The sequence below is a fragment of the Anabrus simplex genome, chromosome 1, assembly GCF_040414725.1.
Source record: "Anabrus simplex isolate iqAnaSimp1 chromosome 1, ASM4041472v1, whole genome shotgun sequence".
In the NCBI taxonomy this organism is placed as follows: domain Eukaryota; kingdom Metazoa; phylum Arthropoda; class Insecta; order Orthoptera; family Tettigoniidae; genus Anabrus; species Anabrus simplex.
Window position 1 is genome coordinate 1,570,534,555 of NC_090265.1, and position 15,832 is coordinate 1,570,550,386.

The 15,832-nt window shown below is 38.5% G+C and overlaps 1 protein-coding gene across 3 annotated transcripts in view; it reads left to right on the forward strand.

Annotated features, from left to right (window-relative positions):
• Positions 1-15,832, forward strand: part of LOC136858532 (proteasome adapter and scaffold protein ECM29) — a 925,266-nt gene that overhangs the window by 801,384 nt on the left and 108,050 nt on the right. For all 3 annotated transcript variants that reach the window (XM_067138136.2, XM_067138135.2, XM_067138138.2), the window contains one exon: positions 13,574-13,716. In XM_067138136.2, the coding sequence (XP_066994237.2) occupies positions 13,574-13,716 (143 nt within the window). The remainder of the gene's footprint in view (positions 1-13,573; positions 13,717-15,832) is intronic.

Below are 15,832 nucleotides of genomic sequence, written 5' to 3' on the forward strand. Positions count from 1 at the left end.
CTCTTCACATTTCATAGGAACTTCTCTGTTGCACACCAAGTTCCTTACATTCTGGTAGAATGTATTTCCTGTTTGCACCCTTCTGCTGATCTCCATATCCATGCTTGCATCTTGCATTAATTCACTCCCCAAATATTTGAAGCATTCAACCACCTCAAGATTTTGTCACTTGACTTTAACGATTCCTTTTCCTTATCTTTCTCCTGTTGTCATCACTATTGTTTTGTTCTTCTCCACACTGATTTTCGTACTATATATCACAATATTGTAATTTAAAGCCTCTAGTTGGATTTGCACTTCTGTATTGTTGATTCCCCATATCACTTTCCCTTCCACTTGACCTCGCTCAGTCCCATCATTGCAACATTCTCTTTCTCCATAAAGTCAGTGAGCTCTTCTGACTTTCCTGTCAGGGTCGTAATATTTATTTTTCCCACCTTCATAATATTGATTGCTGGTTGCGTGCTTATCACAGCTCCCCCAGCACAAGAACTGTGCATCGCTAACCTTTTCTGAGGCTGATATTTACCATCACTCGCTTTTAGGCTCTTGTTAGGATGGGATCACCACTCCCAAAGGCATTCTAGAGCTACTGTCAGCAATTATTCAGGCTGCCCCCTTACATGGAGAACAGACACCCTTGCAGTCACCCCTAAAATGGGAACCAAATGCTGATGATGAATAGTGTACTCATACTATTCCCTGAATACTGGGCTGCCTATTCCACAACCTCCACCATTCCGAAGTCTGTCTTCTCCATTATAAATTCCGTTGAGATCTTCACTCGTAACCCTGAGCTGGGCCTTACCAGATGCTACACACTGGGTCAGTGTGCTCTGTTACTTGCATAGGCGGGGGCGCCACTCCCTGGGCAGGGCTGCCTCCGAAGAAGTGTTCCTACCTACTACCTGCCCTTTTGGTAGCCCTGATCTCAAATCTTTGGACTTTTAGACTATAGTCGGTGATAGAGGGACTTGTCTGCAAGGAAAGACACCCTGCGCATGAAAGTTTAAGCATTCCTTGGTGGAAGCAGTGGTGGATTTTATGATTGATGCTGCACATTTTGTGATAGATGATTGGCCAAAGAGACTCAAAAGTCTGTGTATGTGCTGACAGTGAACATTTTGAGGAATGATCAAGGCAAATGGTATGTAATATGTGTGTCTATAACATATAAAAAGGAAACTTACAAATCTCAAACCATACTCTGGTTATTTGAAAAATAGTTTGTGATAGTATTTATGGTTAGACTAGGTATTTGTACACATTATATTCTCTGCACCTTAAAATTGCCCCTGGTTTTTTATTTCACAAATGGAACATCAGCCATGTTCATTAATGCCACTAACATGTGTTTGTCACTATATAATACGCAAAATGCTCCCTACCCTCGAACAGTGAATGCACTGTTTCAGACATCTTTGAGAGATTTTCATTCATGCATTCAGTGAACAAGCAAAAAATAAGTTCAATACCATGAGAACCTTATTCACCAGCCGAGAATTCAACCTCCAGTTCAGAGTCCGAATGCTACGTTGTTATGTCTTTCTTGTCCTTCTGTATGGTTTCGAAGGGTGGACACTCAGCCCTTTATTGGAGAAGCGGATTGAATCTTTTGAAATGTACTTATACAGAAGAATACTCTGAATATCTTGGGTAGAAAAGAAGACAAATGAGGAATTCCTCAACATCTTGAACAAGAAGAAAGAGCTTCTCATAACCATCAAGGAGCATAAGCTCAGCTACCTCGGGCACATCATGAGAAGTGAACAATATGAACTCCAACTGATCATTCAAGGGAAGATTGATGGGAAAAGATCTGTGGGAAGATGGAGAAATTCCTGGCTGAAAGACTTGCAGCGGTGGTATGGACATACACCGATAGAAATCTTCCTTGCTGCTGTTTCGCGTGTAATCATAATCAGTTGGTATCGTAATCTATAATCTATTTCTAATTGTATAATCAATTGAATCGCCAACCTTCAAAGGGAGATGGCGTCATAAGAAGAAGAAGATTCAGTGAAGCTCTAAGACAAGTACATCAGTATACAGGTTGTTCATCCAGTGTGAGGACACTACTTTCAGATAAAATACAAAGTCACATTTTATTGAATATGTTTTGCAAAATGAATGTCCATGTTTGTGTACCATCTGCTCATGACCATTAATCTACGATACTACGTCAGACAGGAAAAAATACTGTTTTAGAAGACTTCAGTCATCAATTCTGGGGGAGTCTGCTATAAGCAAAGCTCATAAAAGGCTGTAATACACTTGAACGTTTGGACAGACACTTTGATGTGCTAACTGTGCAACAGAACTTGCAGTTTTAGAATATGGCTCCTCAGCCATCTAAGAACCCATAATCTACAAAAGTGATGCTTGAAAGACAGTTGTTGAACTTACCAGCAAGAAAATACCTATGGTAAGTGTGAAATATCGATCCAAGTTAGCTCTTCATAACGTAACTAGCACACTTTTGTAATGTAACTAGCTCAGTTGATAAATCAATTTCTACAGTTTTTCTTTATGAATTCTGATATTCAACAAGAACAATTTAATTCTACATTTTTGCTATTCAATTTGCTTAACAACTCAAGGAACACAAAAAAAATAGGCTGACCATGCCCTATATTGAGTTGTGGTGTTGCGTACAAGTGATGGGGTATTTCATTTCCCTGTATCCCGTTGTTACAATTCCTGCTTGAATTTGTGCCCTTTGTGACTTGATAATCTGCCATATGTATTAAAGATTTTAGGGCCTCTCTTCATAGCAGAGAGGAACAACCACGTGTAAATACCTTCATACCAGATTAGTGCACATTGTAATAATTTAATCCAGTGTCCATCATTGGTTATTTCCCAACTGCTTTAATCCAGATTTCTAGTACGATCACAGGGTAGAGAACTTCAAGTACTTGATTCAGCAGACAACCTGAAAATGGAGATCTGTGGATTATAAATGCTTTGGAAACGTACTACATCGTGAAGAAGATTGTGACATTATGCACAGTATTGACCAAGACCGAACTCAAAGCATACAATGCCATAATATGTAGTTATTGTTTTTTCTCTATGGGTAGAGATGCTGAATTTGGCAAGAAGCGATGAAGAGAAACTGATATCCTCAAGCCGAGAGAGAGTCTTGAGAAAGATCTGCACGGGATGAAAATGAATGGAGAACTGAGAATTGTATTACTTTTTGAACTAACTTAGCATTGTACAGAACATGAAAACAAGAAGACTGGGATGGGCTGGACATGTGACCTGCATTTCCAACATCATGCAGACCAAAGCAGTCCTGCTATAAAGACCTGAAGGAAACTGTCTACTCACTAGACTCAGTGATAGGAAGATGGATTACTAAAAGACCAATGGCATTTTGGAGTCTGCAAGAACGGTATCCAAACAGCACAAATCCATAGCAAGTGGACGCAGATTGTAAGGTCGACACGTGATCTTAAAGGTCCTTGATAGACGGTTAAACTGAACTCGCGTAATTAACATACTTTCATTGAAAATACAGTTTTTAATTCGTTAATAGCTAAATGGAACAGGGAATTTAGACAGTGTACCAGTCACTCAGAGAAATATTCCAAATGTTTTAAAGACAGTATTGCTAAGGCTGTTACGGTTACTGTATGTGTGAATACGAAGAGTACTATTTGATAGTTTGAGATCACTACCTGTTGCTGTTAGAGGAACATTTGAAACTGCCATTATAAGTATTCAGTAATGAACAGTTGTATTCGGATATTAAAGATACCATAGAAATAAAATGAATGAATGAATTCACTCATTACTCTTTTGAGTGACTTATATTGTTTGATTGCTGGACTGAATGGCTTAGATGATACGAGCACTGGCTTCCTGAACCCAAGGTAGGGTCAATCTCAGTTCAGTATTTGAAGGTTTAATCACATGTAAATGAACTTGTACAGGACACAATTTCCAGCATCTCGGCATCTCCAAAACCTGTGGAAGTTAATGGAACATAAAACGAATACAAATACATTATCATAAGTAGATTGTTTGATTTATTTTTGCGCAAGGTCTCCGAAATTACTTATTTTAATTTTTTCAGCATTCCTTTGTTATCTATGTTGTTGAGTGTCATTTTAATAATATATTATTCAGTCTTCCTGTTCCAAAGATATGTATGAGTCAGAATTTGAATTAGTGGATTATTTCAACCTTTGGACAGTCTAATGTTCATGAGTATGAAATACAGAGGGGTGCAGAAAAATGTAGACACTCTTTGATAGTTAATATGTTTGAAACAGAATGACATATCATTGCAATTCTTGCATGGGAGTGTAATCATTTGTTTTCTCAACAGATGATGAAGGTCACATGAAAGGCACGTCAATCTTGACACGCATTTTCTAGCAGATGACAATGCAGCAATGAATGAAGTAAGATTTTCGTTTGAGCAACGTAAGGCTGTATTAAAGGGGTACTGGAAGTACGAAAACATGATGGAGGTGCAACAGCAATGGCATAATGTTGCAAGAGACTATCCTCATTTTTTCCGTATTGAAAGTCTGTTAAAAGGAGAACAATAAAACTTTGATTGAATAGGTGGAAATCAAAGTTTTATTGTTCTCCTTTTAATGGCATAATGTGTATGGAACTCACCCATCAATACCTACAACAATTAATCGTATTCAGGATGTATTTGAAGCCAACGGTACTGTTCAGGACGTGCATAAGGAAAGGTCCGGACAAACAAAAACATCAACAAGTCCAGCTTCCAACGCTGCTGTGTTGCAATATTTTACTAGGTCACCTCAAAAATCTGTGAATCAGGATGCACATGAAAGCAATTCAAACCGAACGGTACTGTAAACTGCCACAACTGCGTGTACTGGTCCCCTAAACATCCTCACGTTCATGTGGACAAACATGATAATGAATCCGGTGTTAATGTATGGTGTGGTCTTCTTTGGAGGTACCTTAACTGGTGAGGTGTGTGGCGTGATAAGTCAATGTGGGGTGCTAATAAATATTTTATTCATACCAGTGGCAAAAGGAACGAAAACCTTAGCATAGAAAATGAGATGGTCGACCCACAACAACAAAGATCGTCAAAAGATAATCATTGGGACACCACAACGCTCAAGGTAAACCAAAGTTATTTCACTGGTGGTGACTTGTCGGACCACGGAAAGACTTGCGGTCAATGCCTCGTTGGGTGAAACCTATTATATCAGATTTTATCATTCACCAATCAGCAGAGCCAGTGGACGCCACGGCGGGCTACCCGAGAGGGGTGTCCGTGGTAAGTACAATTTTTTTTTTTTGTTTTAAAAAGAAGGGAAAAGGGAAAGGTAAAGAATGAGAGAGAACGCACAACTGACCAAATGTAAGAAAAGGAGAATGGTTTTAAAACAAGTTGTATTTTAAACTTCAAATGACTAGAATAAGCAGGGTACAACAAGCAAAGAAGGGGAATTACAAACTTTTGACAAGGGCTCAGCCCGTTTGACAACCAAGACACAATCAAGAATAATAATTATTAAGATTTCTTGGGAACTATTATTATGACTTTCAAGAAAAGCCCAAGACCAAGGTTCGACAGAGAAAACTAGAATCAACACCTATATAAGTACACAAACACATTAATTAAGAAACAAAGCCACTAAATCTTTATATAAACAATGATTTAAGGCCACCCTTACAATCTTCATTTTGCACCCAAAGGAGGGCAGGAAAGTTATAGCGCATCGGAGGACAAGAATTTTTAGAACTCAATATCCGAAAGGAAGAAATGGAAAGAAAAAGGAAGCGGAGTAAGGAGGGAAGAAGAGAAAAAAAAAAAAAGAATGAAGAGGGGGGGGGGGGGAATCCTTCCAGGCTGCTTAGACGCTATCACGTTGGCAATGTAAACGACCACTCGGGTCAGTGAAAAGTTCAAGGTGTGGCAACACTACTCTCACTTGTCCAAGCACAGTTAATTCTGGCGTATGAGGTTGATAAAGGTTCCAGTCTGAAGGACTTAGTTAGAATTGAAACCACGAAACCCCTAAATAATTTAACATTCAAAGTTCAAATCGTGATATTGAGCACGAAAAATATAAAAGATTGTAACTTTTGCTCACCCAGTCTGTTGATAAATCAATGCAGCAATTCACAAATAAAAGTAGGTAAAACGTCGCAACGGACCAGCCGTTGGCGAACAGTTCCGCTCTCTCCACTCGAGTTGTTTTCCAACTGAATGTCTGACCGCCGAGAGTAAGGAATAGCTTGCTTATATAGGTGGTGAACATATTCGAGAAGTTACTCGATGAAAAATACGTAGGTGTAACGAGGAAGCAGCAGCAGTGCCAGAGAGCAGGCCAATTAGTGAACAGCTGGGCGAGCAAGCAGATGAATGCGACAGAAGGCAAGACGTAGTAGAGCGGTCGTAACATATTCCCACCACTCGGCGAATCCGAAGGATGGGGGAGATGACGATGATGATCCAGAGGCGGAGAAGAAATTCCCATGGTGACCACGGAAGATACCATCGCCGGAACTCGTAGAACGATGAAGCAGAAACGGAAAGCAAAAAACCAAACAGGCATAAGCAGCGAAATAAAAGGAAAAGGGAAGAAAGGGAAAAAGGGATGGAAGGAGAGAGAGAGAGAGAGAGAGAGAGAGAGAGAAGAAGGGAAAACAAAGATGGTAGAAAGTAGAAAGGAAGAGAAAGGTGATATGGAGGAAAATAGAGAGTTACAAAAAATAGACATATATACATTAATAAAAAAAGGAGTGGCCTTAAAGTATATATATGTATATATATGGAGAGAGAGATACAATAAAAATAAATATTTTAGAATAATATATGTAATTTAAAGTAAAGTTTCCCATATGAGAAATCAAAAAAGGGAATGTAAAACCCCTAAAATTTATATATGGGAGAGTCAGACATGGGGGGAGGGTGAGTGGAGAGAGCAGAATTGAGTGAGCAAAAGGAAAGAGAAAAAGAAAATACAAGTATAGAAAACTCAAAATGGACAAATGAAAGAAGATAAAAAACCTAACCAAAAGGAACAACAAAGGCAGCCTGGAAGAAATCTCTATCCCTAACCCTCAGGAGCGGAAGGAGGGAAAAATTTCTTCATCTGAGAAAAATGAGCTTTTTTAACCTCAGTAGGAGTGTCAAGGGATTGGAGGAGGGCAGTGGTCGGAGAGGGAAAAGAGAGGATACGGAAAGGACCAATCCAGCGAGGAGAAAGCTTTGCAGATAAATTTTGAGAAGTAGAACTAATGGGATGATTCTTTAATAATACAAAATCAGAAACTTGAAAAGATGGGGAACGGACTCAGGAATTACAAGCCTTACGATGAAGATCTCTGGCGTGAAGAAGTTGTTGAAGGGCTTGATTCAGTTGAGTATCAGTGAGAAGATGAGAGGGGGTATACAATAATGAGGATAAATTCCAAGATAAAGAAAGGGGTGTGTGTAACTCTCTGCCAAGAAACAACTTGGCAGGAGTAAAGGAGGTAGAAGAATTAATAGTAGCATTTAATGCCAAAACAAAATGGGGGAGTTCGGAATCCCAAGACTTATGGTCAGTAGAATGAAAAATAGAAAGAAAAGTTTTGAGATTTCGATGGTAACGTTCTACAATGTTACCCTGAGGATGATAGGGGGAAGTAAAAACTTTCTTGATACCGTAAGAGAAACAAAAATTATAAAAGGCCTTAGAAGTAAAAATAGAGGCATTATCGGAAATTAATATTTTAGGAAGACCAATGATAGGAAAAATCTGAGTGGATAATAAATTAATAATTATTTGGGAAGAAATATTTCGTAACGGACGAACAATAAGAAACTTGGAGAAACCGTCGAGCAAAGTGAATATATAAGCATTAGCTTTTGAGGATTTTACTAACGGGCCAACAGTATCAATATAGAATTTTTCAGCGGAATAAGTGGCAGGAGAAGCGGCATATGTCCCATAGGGTTGGTGGTTGAGTGGCTTATGTTTTTGACAAGAATCACATAAACGAACCCAAGAATATATGTCTTTTCTCATCTGTGGCCAAAAAAATAAAGAGGCAAGACGAGCATAAGTTTTGGCCATTCCAAAGTGGCCCCCAACAGGGGAACCATGGAAATACTGAAAAATCATAGGACGTAAATTTGAAGGAAGAACGAGGCGAGAAATAGCACGTGGAGTAGGTTTAAAAATAAGATGATGATTCTGCAAACGAAAAGGACCAGAGTAATTTGGAAGAGAAAGGTCTTGAATGAGCTGTTGACAATACAGATCTTGTTTCTGATGGTCCACACAGGACTGAAAAGAAAGGGGAAAATTAGTAAGGGAGGAAATAGAGGTAATAGCATTAACAGGCAAAGAATCAATTTCAGAGTCATGGGATTGAGTATCTTCAAAAAGGCGGGTTAAAGCATCAGCAACTGAATTATGAAAACCCGATACAAACTTAAGCGAAAATTTTGAAACGAGATAACCGAAGGAGCCAACGACCAGTACGACCTATTTTAGGAGCATTATGAAGCAACCAGGATAATGCTTGATTGTCGGTCTGTACTACAAATTCGCGATGGTCCAAGTATTCGGCAAATAGTTCAATAGCCAAAAGAAGCCCCAGAGCTTCTCTTTCGTAGACAGAATATTTTCGTTCTGCAGGAGATAAAAGACGACTAAAATAGGCAATGGGTAAGGTTTGGCCATTACAAGTTTGTTGTAGAACAGCACCAAGAGCGACGTCAGAGGCATCAGTTGAAAGTTCAAAGGGGAGGGAAAAATCGGGGATTTGCAAGAGGGGGGCATGAGAAAGTTTGGATTTTAAGGTATCAAAAGCAATTTGTTGAGAATTAGTCCAATGAAATTTAACGCCTTTTCTTTTAAGGAAATTTAATGGTTCCGAAATTTGAGAAAAATTAGGAATGTATTTGGCATAAAAGCCCACCATGCCTAAAAAGGAGCGCAATTGTTTCAAATTCTGAGGAGGGGGAATTTTATGAATGGCGGAAACACGGTCAGGATCAACAGCGACACCCTGTGAGCTGAGGATATGACCAAGAAATTTGATAGATGTTTGAGCGACAAGAACCTTGGAAGGGTTAACAGTCAAGCCAACGGAACGAAGACGTGTAAGAACTTCACGTACATGCAATAGGTGAAATTCGAAATCAGGAGAATAAACAAGGATATCGTCAATAAAAAGAAACAAATATTTGTACTTAAGATCGGAAAATAAAGAATCAACAAAACGCTGCATGATCTGAGATCCAAGATTTAACCCAAAAGGAACTTTTTTGAACTGATATAAACCAGTAGGCATAATAAACACAGTGTAGCGAGAGCTAACATCATCAAGGGGAATCTGATTGTAAGCAGAGTTGAAGTCAAAAATAGTAAAATAATGAGAATTAGAAAAATGTTGGAAAGCGGATTGTAATTTAGGCATCGGATAGGCATCATACAGTATATGGGCGTTTAATTTTCTATAATCGACTATAAATCGAAAGGAGCCATCAGGTTTATTAACAATGAAGGCAGGAGAGGCATAATTGGAGGATGACGGAACGATAGTGCCATCACGAAGCATCTTATCAATTAATTCATTAAGAATCTTCATCCTAGGAGGGCTAAGAAAATACGGAGAGGAGCGAACTGGAGTAGTGTCAGTCAAATCGATATGGGCTGTGAAGTTCTTAACAGTCCCTAAGTTAGGGGTGATCACATCAGAAAATTCCTGGAGGAGAGACTGTACCTGATCAGAATAAAGAGAATTAATTGTGAGGGAGGAAGACTGATGGGAAAAGGGATAATCAAAAGGGTTTATCAACGGAACAGATTTGGATGAAAAATGAAAAGAAACCTGGGAATGAACGGAATCAAGAATGAGACCAGTGTGAGAAAAAAAATCAAACCCTAAAATGAGAGGAGACGATAAATGTTCAACCACAAGAAAAGTAAAGGGCCAGGAAAAATATTGCATTTTAATGTTTAAAGATATAGTGCCAAGGACATGAAGAGGTTGGTTTGATGCGGAAATACATTGCCGAGAAGATGGAGTATACTGCAAATGAGGAAAATTGGCTTTTAAGGATTCAAAAAATGGCAAACTAATAAGGGATACGGCAGCACCTGAATCTAAGAGAGCAACTGATGGCAAATTATTCACAGTTATCAACACATGAGAAGTACAAGGAAGAAAGGAAGCACTAGAAGAAAACGGAGGAACATTTTCAGGAGGAGAAAAAGTAAATGAAGGCAGGTTTTCCCCAATAATACGACTGCCTAACGACGTGGGTGGAAGGCGTTTCCCGAAAGTGAGGCAGTACAATACTTAGAAATATGTCCCTGACCTTTACAACGAAAGCATGTTATAGTTGAACGATTTGTTGATGAAGAAGGAGAGACAGAAGGCGAAGGTAACGAAATAGGGAGGGGAGGGGGTACGATACCAAGTGGGGGAATAGATGAATAATATGAAAGATCTCCTAAGGAATTAATGACATGAGACTGAGCCAAATTGTATAACTGAAGCATGGTAGTGGGGGGGTTAAGTGCATCGAGGAGCTGACGAAAGGAAGGAGCAGCATAAAAACGGACAATTGAAATTAATTCAGAAGTATTACAAGCAATGTTCAGTACATCACTATAGGTAGTAATAGAATCAAGATAGTCATGTGTAGATTCAGTAGGTAGTTGGTGGCGACGGACAAACTCAGTGCTTAATTTGTAACGAATCTCATAGGGCAAAAAATAATTATGTATGATAGTCCGTAAGTGAAACCATGAAGAAAAATTAGACATATTATCAAGCCAAAATTTTGAAAAGAAACCAGTAGTTTTAGCCGACAAAAGACCAATTAATTGAGGAAAGGAAGCAAGTGTAATATTTAAAAATTTTCTCACAGAGAAAAGCCAAATGGTCAAGCTGCGAGGATCAGTAGCTTGTAGCTGAGGTACAAGAAGCAATGATTGCTTAACTATCTGAATATTAAGTGCACTGTCAACAGAAGTAAGATGGGGGGAGGAAGAAAAAATGGGATGGTGGAGATGGAAACATTGCATGTTGTTCAACGACTGGAGGAGATTTGATGTCATCAGAAGAATGCATTAGTGAATCCGAAGAAGGAGAGAAAGAAATCAAGTCCCTGATAAGAGGGTTCGGTAAGGACAGATTATGATATGAGGGGAGTGGTGAAGAATTAGAACTGTCACCCAGAGGAAAGTTATCCGAAAAACATGCCATAACGATAAGGAAAAGAAAAACAGAGCGTATAATTAATGGAAAAGATTGTCTGCTACCATTTGTGGCGTGATAAGTCAATGTGGGGTGCCAATAAATATTTTATTCATACCAGTGGAAAAAGGAATGAAAACCTTAGCATAGAAAATGAGATGGTCGACCCACAACAACAAAGATCGTCAAAAGATAATCATTGGGACACCACAACGCTCAAGGTAAACCAAAGTTATTTCACTGGTGGTGACTTGTCGGACCACGGAAAGACTTGCGGTCAATGCCTCGTTGGGTGAAACCTATTATATCAGATTTTATCATTCACCAATCAGCAGAGCCAGTGGACGCCACGGCGGGCTACCCGAGAGGGGTGTCCGTGGTAAGTACAATTTTTTTTTTTTTTTGTTTTAAAAAGAAGAAGGGAAAAGGGAAAGGTAAAGAATGAGAGAGAACGCACAACTGACCAAATGTAAGAAAAGGAGAATGGTTTTAAAACAAGTTGTATTTTAAACTTCAAATGACTAGAATAAGCAGGACCGGGCGAGTTGGCCGTGCGCGTAGAGGCGCGCGGCTGTGAGCTTGCATCCGGGAGATAGTAGGTTCGAATCCCACTATCGGCAGCCCTGAAGATGGTTTTCCGTGGTTTCCCATTTTCACACCAGGCAAATGCTGGGGCTGTACCTTAATTAAGGCCACGGCCGCTTCCTTCCAACTCCTAGGCCTTTCCTATCCCATCGTCGCCATAAGACCTATCTGTGACGGTGCGACGTAAAGCCCCTAGCAAAGAAAAAAGAATAAGCAGGGTACAACAAGCAAAGAAGGGGAATTACAAACTTTTGACAAGGGCTCAGCCCGTTTGACAACCAAGACACAATCAGGAATAATAATTATTAAGATTTCTTGGGAACTATTATTATGACTTTCAAGAAAAGCCCAAGACCAAGGTTCGACAGAGAAAACTAGAATCAACACCTATATAAGTACACAAACACTTTAATTAAGAAACAAAGCCACTAAATCTTTATATAAACAATGATTTAAGGCCACCCTTACAATCTTCATTTTGCACCCAAAGGAGGGGAGGAAAGTTATAGCTCATCGGAGGACAAGAATTTTTAGAACTCAATATCCGAAAGGAAGAAAAGGAAAGAAAAAGGAAGCGGAGTAAGGAGGGAAGAAGAGAAAAAAAAAAAGGAATGAAGAAGGGGGGGGGAATCCTTCCAGGCTGCTTAGACGCTATCACGTTGGCAATGTAAACGACCACTCGGGTCAGTGAAAAGTTCAAGGTGTGGCAACACTACTCTCACTTGTCCAAGCACAGTTGATTCTGGCGTATGAGGTTGATAAAGGTTCCAGTCTGAAGGACTTAGTTAGAATTGAAACCACGAAACCCCTAAATAATTTAACATTCAAAGTTCAAATCTTGATATTGAGCACGAAAGATATAAAAGGTTGTAACTTTTGCTCACCCAGTCTGTTGATAAATCAATGCAGCAATTCACAAATAAAAGTAGGTAAAACATCGCAACGGACCAGCCGTTGGCGAACAGTTCCGCTCTCTCCACTCGAGTTTCCAACTGAATGTCTGACCGCCGAGAGTAAGGAATAGCTTGCTTATATAGGTGGTGAACATATTCGAGAAGTTACTCGATGAAAAATACGTAGGTGTGACGAGGAAGCAGCAGCAGTGCCAGAGAGCAGGCCAATTAGTGAACAGCTGGGCGAGCAAGCAGATGAATGCGACAGAAGGCAAGACGTAGTAGAGCGGTCGTAACAGGTGTATCTTCATATGCTGCAAGCATCGATTTTACCTGCCATCCGAGAGGTGTTTTGGAAATGAAAGATTTTACCTACAAGATGGTGCTCTGCCTCACTACCATACCAGCTTGTAGGTAGTTGGATTAAAATCTACCTGGACGATGGATAGGTCGAAGAGGAGCTGTTGAGTACCCACCACGGTTTCCAGACCTTACACCTCTTGACTTCTACCTATGGAGGACCTTGAAAAATGTTTATCGATAGAAACCAGCTATACCGAACGAGCTACGAGAAACCATTGAGGCATCCTGTATGGCTATCACACCAGCAACACTGACAGTCGTAGTTCGGTCAGCAGTTCGGCAGCATTGACTTTGTTTGGCTGCTAATGGGGGTCACTTTGAACACATAAAACAACCTTCCCCGCCATGCAAGAATTGTAATGGTATGTCATTTTGTTCCATTAATCTTGACTGTCAAAGAGCGTCTACATTTTTTTGTACCCCTCTGTACAAATACAGTAGTGATACACGATTGTTTTATGAAATTCCCCATGCTGTTAACTGCTTCAGTTATAATTTTTCTTGGTACTTATATTTTATAGAATTGATTAGTGTGGAGATCTGGGAGGATGTATGGACTGAAGCTACTCCAGGAACTGAGTCTGGAATACGCCAGAATCTTCCAGAAATCTGCAGTGTCCTGAAAGACGCCTTGGAATCACCTTCATGGACTATGAAGGCTCAGGTGGTGAAATTTTTTAATGTTACTTATGTGTAAGGTATCTGGAAAGTTCCCCTTAAGTATTGCTGTGAAACACAGTTGCAAAGTATGTTGGGAAATGCAGGCTTGTGTGAGAGTAGTACCTGAAATTGTAAATATTATTATTGATACAGGCATGGATTTAATGGGAATGTCATTCTGAATTTTGTTTACTAGTATTCTCAGCTCTTTGCATTTGTGTCTGCAATGACTCAACATGTAGCTAGCTGGCATGACCTAAAAGTAAGGTAATGAAGTTTTGTTTTCTCCCATTTGGGGAAGCAACTCCATAAACAGTTTCATGCTCATCTTCTGTTTTCTTTTGATACCTTACCTTTTCATCAAGATTTTTGGTCCCTATAGCTCATGATAGCTGTGATTTCAATCAGATAGCCATTCCAGCTTATATGTATGTAGGATTTTATGTAATGGATGTATCACAATTATAAACCTGGAGTTTCCACCTAATCAATACTTTATTTATTTTTTTATGTATTTAATACATCTTAGCAGTACCAGTTTCAGCCTCTATTAGAGGCCATCTTCAGCTGCTGAAGAACCTTAATTTGATAAAATGTTTTGGCACGTTTTGAAGAATGAAAACTTTGGTAAAATGAGTTAAAATTTTCTTATCACCAAAAATACATACTAGTTATAATATAGAAATATACAAATTGTCAAGTGTTTTTGAATGGAGCATCAAGGCTATACCCAGTGACACTTCACAAATGAACTTTTTGACATAATTTTAGACCTTTATAACTCCAATGTGATGCAAGTTTCATCACGAATTGTATTATTTAAACTTAGAAATAAGTAGTGTTTTAACATTATCATATGTTGTTTTATCATATTAAGGTTATTCAGCAGCTGAAGATCTGGTACTGCTAAGTATTAAATACATCAAAGATAAATCAAGTATCAATTAGGTGGAAACTCCTGGTTTATAATTGTGATTGTGGAACTATCAATACGAGGCTAATGAAGCTAATAAACTATGTTAAGAACGTAAACATTAGTTTGATTCAACATCACCACTGGAGATTAACATGGTTAGCGAATATTGCAAGTGATAAATAACATTATGGTTCCGTATTGAAGATACTATACTTGTAGGATGCTAATTAATTTATTATTTAACCACCTATTCAATACATTAAAATTTTTATAAAATTCGGAATTGATCATTGTTACCTTAAGAATGTGAGACATGTTTCGCCTTTCATAGAAGGCATCATCAGTCGCTGTACCTCCTCAAGATTAAATCAGGCACCTGATTTAAAATTAAAGTATAATGACTAAGATCTAATATTAACATTTTTACAATAGGAAAAGGAAAAGAATACAATATTCAGTATTAATGTGTACAAGAACAATATCAGCCATTGGCTGTTGATTACTAGTTGTGTAAGGAACATATACAGTGCTCAGTAGCAGTGGTCTGATTTGAAAATTTAAATATTGCACTATTTGGAAAGTTAAGAAAAAATATACCAGCAATTTGAGAGAATGTTAAATGAGACTTTACTCAAAAGTAAAGTCGTAATATTGGAAAAACTATCTGGTTGAAGTCTTAGGTTCGAGAATTATGGCTTGCAATAAGTAATTGGTGATTTAACTTGGTGTAAAAGGAAAAAAGAATACATATTTGGTACAACAATACTACAGTGTAATAGTTGTAGTAGTATATAAATACAGTGCTTAGTAGCAGTGGTCTGATTTGAAAATTTAAATATTACATTATTTGGAATGCTAGGAAATATAATTACCAAGTTTAATATTAACATAATTACAATAAGAGCAGTCTAAGGAAAAAGAACACAGTATTCTGTATTAATGAGTGTAACAGCAATATCAGCCACCAGCTGTTCATTGCTAGTTGTGACAAAGGCACATATACAATGCTTGGTAGCAATGGTCTGATTTGAAAATTTAAATATTAGATTATTTTGAATGTTTGGAAAAATATTCCAGTAATTTGAGAGAATGTTAAATGAGACCTTATTTAGAGGTAAAGTCGTAGGAATGAGGGAATGGTAAATGAGACCATGTTCAGAAGTAAAGTCGTGATAATTGGAAAAACTATCTGGTTGAAGTCTTA